The sequence below is a fragment of the Rutidosis leptorrhynchoides genome, chromosome 6 (assembly GCF_046630445.1).
Source record: "Rutidosis leptorrhynchoides isolate AG116_Rl617_1_P2 chromosome 6, CSIRO_AGI_Rlap_v1, whole genome shotgun sequence".
Lineage (NCBI taxonomy): Eukaryota > Viridiplantae > Streptophyta > Magnoliopsida > Asterales > Asteraceae > Rutidosis > Rutidosis leptorrhynchoides.
In genome coordinates, this window is record NC_092338.1 from 444748840 (window position 1) to 444756473 (window position 7634).

Consider the following 7634-nt stretch of genomic DNA (forward strand, 5'->3'; position numbering starts at 1 on the left):
TTACATAAAAAATAAGTATCAAAATGTATAATAACCCTCACTTTTCCACTTCTAATATGACTTTTATACCCCTAGGGTTTCTTTGCATGTTTATGTGTATTAATATCTAGGGTTGTTATTCGAGCTTAATTAATACGATATAATTAAAGTCTATATTAATCTTAATATGCTTTAATATAGAGCTAACATAACAATAAAGTCACCACAACATTAACATCACATGAAACAAATGAAACAACATCTCGAAGACCATGCTAAACAAGTAGCCACAGATGCGGTAACCATATATAGAATTGAAATGAATCGCACCCTTTGAGAAGGCCCATCAAAAAGCCTTGAACCTGACATTTAATGCACGGATGTAGATGACATCTTCAGCGTCCGATTAACCTTCATGATAACATCCAACTTGACCTTCTTCTTCGAAAATGCTCTTTTTGAATTCCCTTCAACTTGTGTATTTTCCACAGGATGCTTTTGAGGGATTCTATGTGATGATGATTTTCACAATTACAATCCTTCTTATATTTCACTATGGTTGTATGTATGTTACTTTCTCTCATTCTTTCTTCTAGTGAGTATGCTGAGATAAAGTCTCCGAGAATGCATAACGGGCCATCCCAACTTGACACAACAAAATGCTTTGATTCCAAACTCCGTGTTTATCCGATTTAGATTGAGGAGTGTAGACATTTAAGATGAACGCGTCCACTTGAAGAGGTACAAATTCTAAAAACAGTTGCAATTCAATTACGGGATTGCCGATTGTGACCAAATTTGAAGTGGTCCACACTCCCGGTAGAATTACTAGTACTAGTATATTCAATTAGGGTGGTCAGGATTATATGATGATAACCAAGGTGCAAGATCATTATAGTTAAAGGTTTATATTTGTGAATAGTTTAGTAATTATAAGTGAATTCGATGATAGGTTTGGTGGGGTTATTTTCATGATCTTGGTTTATTGTTGATTCAATGGTTCAGGTTTCAATTAAAAATTTGTTTTGGGGTTTCTTTTCGAGCTCGAATCATAGACTCGCTTTGTGAGCCGACTAATCTCGAGCTGACAACCCGATTTTCAAACAGCCAGGAGTAGTGCATGGTAAACTGTTGGTGATCTTAGTGTTGTCAACAATCATTTTGATTAATGGTGATTTACTGCTGGATAGCAAATGATTATCGAATTATACTCAATGGCTAGTTTGGACTTTGAAGAGTGTGGAGTACACACTCGTTCGAGATAACTCGATAATGTTATGAAAATTGTGGAATTAAAATGGTGTAATTGTAGTCACTTTCCATAAAGTTGTGAATGAAGAGTTCCACCTTTCAGCTAAAAATGTTACATCTTTTCAACGAAAAGTTGTGTTATTTCATTGCATTTTTTCACTTCTTATATTTATGGGACTTGGAATTTGCATTCATAAGAACATATACTAGAAAATACACATTTTCTCATACTCTGTGGATTTGAATCTTCTTGTTTAGAATCATGATACGTAAAGCTTGTGGTCGAAATACTTAATTGAAAAAGTGATTACACGATTTGAAGAATCAATCCATTTTTTAACACGAACCTTCGTGGTCGTGACGGATTTTTTGATGTTCCATGGATTCGAACTTTGACCTCCGGTATCACCACTTGGTTAGATTTTGTGATCGAAACTGTGACATCCGTCCCACACTTGGTTAGATTATGTGATCGAAACGCGTAATTGATCAATGTCGGATTTTCGATGTCGAAAAATGACGCGTTGCCGATGTCTTTTTTCAATGCGTCTCCGATGTCGATTTGAAAGATGGTGAAATACATATTTGGCACCTTATGCTCTTATTCCGGCCGGATAGCGAGAAATTTGGAATGCGGTCATTTTTAATGACAAATCCTCACACTATAGTAATCTTTTTGATTTAGTTAGAACTAGTAAAATGGGCCCGCGCGATGCCGCGGGGCTTTTCGGGTTACGTATGCATAGTTAACGGAGCGTTATGTATCTACATAAGTAAAAACGTTTTGCTACGGGTGATTTTTGATACAATTAGTATAGGTGTGTATATGTATTGAATATATCCGAGGTATTTAGCGTTTTTTTAGAAGTGTCCGTTTCGCGTATAGTTAGTCCCGTTGTGTTCGCAAGATTTTTTTGAGTTGAACGGTGGGTTCGAAAAAATTTAACGCGAGGCGAGCGGAAAGATATATCCCGTAAAAAATACGGGTGAAGTTTGATTAAGATTTTTAATTAAAATAATAAGTTTCATTTTATACCCCTAATATGGGGACCTAATTTAAAAAGTGTGAAATAGTGTGAGGGGGTGTTTGGATTTTTCCCCTCTTTTTCCCACTATTGTCGTTTTTGACAAAATTTGGGTGGGATTGAGGCCAAAACGACCAAATTTTTGGTTCCCATTAGTATATATGGTCGTTTTTGACAAAATTTGGGTGGGATTGAGGCCAAAACGACCAAATTTTTGGTTCCCATTAGTGTATATGGTTAATGTATTCATTTTCATGCCTAAATCGTAGAGGTCATTTAATTTCTAATTGAAAATTATGACTCTCTTGTCCCTTCTAATCTTCTACTAGTTTTTCGCTAGAAAGTTTCTTGTATAATGTATCATCTTTTTGCTGTTTAAAAAAAAAAAAAGATAGCGAGCAATTAGTTAATAACTAGTTGTGGAGCCCTCGCTTCGCGCCGGGGGCTCCGTTTTGAATGCGAGTTAAAAAAAGTCTTGATCTATTTTGTAAAAAATAATTTTTTTTGACATCTAACATTGAAGGGTTGTTCCTTTTGTGAAAGTTGTTTCTTTTAGCGTTAAAGTTAGTTGATCTATTTTGTAAAAAATTATGTTTTTCGACATCTTTTGGTAGCATTGAAGGGTTGTTCCTTTTAAGAAAGTTGCTTCTTTTATCGTTGGAGAAAAAAAAATTAGCACAGTAGTGGCCTATGTGGGTCCTACTGTTTGAGCGCAGTGTACAAGTCGGTAAAGCGTGGTGGGTGTTATTACATAGTATTTTTGGTGTTAGTGATGGGATAAATTCGCTAGAAAGTTTCTTGTATAATGTATCATCTTTTTGCTGTTTAAAAAAACAAAAAAGATAGCGAGCAATTAGTTAATAACTAGTTGTGGAGCTCTCGCTTCGCGTCGGAGGCTCCGTTTTGAATGCGAGTTAAAAAAAAGTCTTCATCTATTTTGTAAAAAATAATTTTTTTTGACATCTAACATTGAAGGGTTGTTCCTTTTGTGAAATTTGTTTCTTTTAGCGTTAAAGTTATTTGATCTATTTTGTAAAAAATAATGTTTTTCGACATCTTTTGGTAGCATTGAAGGGTTGTTCCTTTTAAGAAAGTGGCTTCTTTTATTGTTGGAGATAAAAAAAATTAAAATTAGCACGGTAGTGGTATATGTGGGTCCTACTGTTTGAGCGCAGTGTACAAGTCGGTAATGCGTGGTGGGTGTTATTACCTAGTATTTTTGGTGTTAGTGATGGGATAAATAATAATTTATAATATAGGTATAAAGTGGGGGTTCGATTTGTATTTTAATGGAAGTTAAGGAGTTAGGATTGTGAAAAGTAAAAAAATAAATAGTATTATTTATAATAAATATAAGGATTTTGTCTATTAGTTAGATCGGTAAATTACTCTATATATCTAAATGATATAGAGCAAATGAATAGTAGCCTTCAATATTTTCACAAACACCCCTCAAACTTTTTATATTTTCACAATTCAATCTCACCCTTTATTACACTTAACTTTATAACTTTTACAAACTTACCACATAATTTTCACATTTTATACTTTACCAATTACACTTCTCATTCATCATAAATCGATCCTATAATTTTTACTAAATAACAACTATTCATTATTATTATTATTATTATTATTATTATTAAATCAGCCACATAATTTTTCACTTTATTATTGTTTAACTTTTTTTCTTATTATAAATTAACTATGTAACTCATTATATATATATATATATATATATATATATATATATATATATATATATATATATATATATATACATCTCAAAAAGACAAAAGCTTTATGAATAGTTCTTCCTCATGCTTTAATCGTTTATACGTCGTGCAAAAAGGTTGTACCCACAATGACACCACAATAAACATTGAAAACCATTATAAACTTTAGGGCGCCAAATATAGATTCCTAGGGTAAAAAATGTAAACTCCATAGGGGTTTAAAGTTAAAGTTCAAGGGCCAAATTGTAACTTCTTTATTTTCCATAAAACTCTCCAACAAATCCACCTAAATTTTTAACCGGCTTTAAATTTTCGTACGACTTGGAATAGGTTTAACCGACATAACCATTAAACACGAAATAATTTTACGAACCAAACACAACAAATTATATCCGAAACGGAGTCCCGGCGCGGAGCGAGGACTCCTCCACTAGTAATCTCTAATCTACTTGTCCATTTATATATGCAAACAATACAATCGGCCTTGATAAGAAACCGGAGGGTTGACGGGTCTAAGATGCTTTAACCGACTCTCTCGTATTTATCCCCTTTCAAAAAAAAAAAAAAAATAAATAAAGCATCCCAATGATTCTCAGTTCCCACAATACCAAAGTTACTGTTTTTCCGGGATAATAAAATTAAAAATTTTAAATAATTCAATGGAGTATTTATTTAGAAGAGTGATATGTACATAACATATTTTTTAACATATTTTTATTATGTACACAATAATCGTGCTTTACAGTACTGTATTATACAATACTGTAAAGCATAATGGTCGTGTACATAACAAAAATAGGTCGGTAGATATCATCAACCATTTATTTATGTTGTACACGTTCAGTCGGTTGTGACCCTGTTTTCCGTGCCTTCCACGTGTCACCAACAACTCGTCTTCAACACTCCCTCACTTTCATTCATCATTTCCAAATTTCAATCACCCATAAGTAATGGTACTAGTCCGTAAATAAATAAATCATCTTAAAACCTTCAATAAACTTAATCCATTTTGCTTCATTTCCAAATATATTTTTATTCACCAAAAAGATGTCATCATCACAAAACCCCAAATCTCAATCTCTCGAAACCAAAGATCTCGCTGACAAATTATTTCCGGACAATGATCATCAACATCCACACACTTTTGAATCTTGTCAAGAAACTATAATCGAAATTCCGAATACAATCCTTCACTTAATAGATCAACAACAAAGTGTTCAATTAGCTTCTGGTACGTTTGAAATCACGCGTATCCGACAAGGAGATAACGTTGTTGCGGTTATCGCTCGTGTCGGTAACGACGTCAAGTGGCCGTTAACTAAAGATGAACCCGCCATTAAACTTGACGACACTCACTACTTCTTCACACTGCGTGTGGCATCACCGGAAGATGCAGAGAGGTAAACTTCATTTTCATTATTTATAATCATTTTTTTTATTGTATTCTTCATAAGAGAAATACTGATTTATTTTTAGTTTTATTTGTTTGTAATATGATAATTCTGTTTAGGGTCTCGAAAATTTCAGAAACGGAAGACGTGATGAGTTACGGTTTAACTGTGACCGGAGATTGTACGGATGAGTTGGATAAGGTGTTGGGCGAGTATAGTGCGTTTTCAGTGAAGGCGGTGGATGGTGGTGTGATGACGGTGGTGGGGGAGGGTGTTGGTTTGCCGGAGGATAAAGCGGCAGCATATTGGACGACGTTGGCTCCGAATGTTGAGGAGTATAGCGGGTCGGTTGCGAGGATGATTGCATCCGGGTCGGGTCAGTTGATTAGAGGGATATTGTGGTGTGGAGATGTGACGGTTGGTAGGTTGAAATGGGGTAATGAGTTTTTGAAGACAAGGATGAAAGGTGGTCATAAATCAGATGTTAGCCCTGCTGCCTCGAGGAGAATGAAAAGGTATTTTTGACTTTGTGTTTGACTTTAATAAAAGGTCAGCTGCTGTATGATGTTTTGAGCTGTATTTTTACTTAGATTAGGTATTAGATATAATAAATATGTATGTTGTTTAATCCTATATGTTTGTTTAATCGATTTATCTGAATCGTTTTTGACCCTTTACTGCCCGAAACTCGTATGCTTATTAACTTTGCCTTGCCAAAATAATGAACGAATTAAGAATGACTTGTATTTCGACTCTTACACTTAATTTTGAATTAATGTTGGTATCACTAATTGCTAGATTGATCTTGTTTTTATTTGTACACTTCTGCTACGAAATTTATAGTAGTGTTATGGAAATTTGTACACTATTTATCTTAAATATGGTCCAGGGTGAAGAGATTGACTAAAATGTCAGAGAACGTTGCAACCGGACTTCTGTCAGGAGTCGTGAAAGTATCGGGATTCTTCACGAGTGCGATTGTGAACTCGGTGCCAGGAAAGAAATTCTTTAGCCTTCTTCCTGGGGAGATCGTTCTCGCTTCCTTGGATGGATTCAGTAAGTGTTCCTTTTTTTTTTTTTTTTGGTACTCAAATTGTTGCTTATTTATTGTTGTCAAGGATAAACGCGGCAAGTCTAGCTAGGTGTTTTTAATGTTGTGATCTTGAATTGATATATATGGTGATGGTGTTTGGGATTATGGTTGCAGATAAGGTGTTTGATGCTGTTGAAGTGGCAGGAAGGAACGTTATGTCCACAACGTCAACTGTAACAACTGATCTTGTATTGCATAAGTAAGTATTCTGCATGGTGTATCTATATGTAGCAAAATGAGTCTGATTGGTTGACTAGTTACAGCCATTGGTATTTTTTGGATTTGTGAACTGAGTAGTGGGGGTTTAATTTTGATTGTAACGCGTGATAATTGTTAATAACAGGCATGGTGAAGATGCAGCAAAGGTAGCGGGAACAGGAATGGATGCTGCTGGGCATGCGTTTGGGACGGCATGGGCAGTGTTCAAAATAGGAAAGGCTTTGAACCCGAAGAATGTTATCAAGCCTACAACTTTGGTAAAAGCTGCAGCTTCTCAGTCTGGCTCGTCTAAGGCCAAAACATGAACAAGAAGTTGTAGGATGTACGTTACAAGTGTAGTATGATGTAGTATGTTAGGACAAAAACAAGTGTGTTTCTTTTTTGTGCATGATGTTGATTCTATATCATAAGGAACTGAATGGGTCATATGAGTTTTCTGCAAGTCCTGGATTTTATTAACAGATTGAGCTTTACTTGAACCAATTATAACGACTTTGGCTGTTTTTTATTTTTTGTACGGTGATATCGACATCGAATGCTCTCACTTGTCACCCATACACGCGTGCGTTAGGAGGAAATTTTTCACAAATCATCGTCACATTGGGCAAGTGTGCTTTGGATTAAACTGGCATACATCGTATCACTCCAAGAGAATCCTTGAGAAATACCCCTTCACGGGATTCGAACTCTCGTCTATTATTTCAAGGACGTGAGCCCGGAATCAACATAGGAGTTGTACCACTCATGCAATGCCTCAGTGGTACGACTTTGGCTATTTTGTTGAAAATTAGGTACTTATGACTCGATTTGGATAAACACGAGTACACGACCAAACCTCCTAACATGTGGATTCTGTAGGTGACCGTTTACGAGATCAAACAAGTTGAACCGTAAAATTAAATAATTACCGTGTATTTTATGATTTTAAGTATCAAATTCA

General features: G+C 35.1%; 1 protein-coding gene across 1 annotated transcript; it reads left to right on the forward strand.

Annotated features, from left to right (window-relative positions):
* Positions 1–4990: 4990 nt before the first annotated feature.
* On the forward strand, positions 4991–7199 carry LOC139852954 (protein EARLY-RESPONSIVE TO DEHYDRATION 7, chloroplastic-like). The gene is made up of 5 exons (XM_071842304.1): positions 4991–5391; positions 5502–5897; positions 6272–6438; positions 6590–6674; positions 6819–7199. The coding sequence occupies exons 1-5, from the start codon at positions 5039–5041 to the stop codon at positions 6997–6999; spliced, it is 1182 nt and encodes a 393-aa protein (XP_071698405.1). The 5' UTR covers positions 4991–5038; the 3' UTR covers positions 7000–7199.
* The last annotated feature ends 435 nt before the right edge of the window (positions 7200–7634 follow it).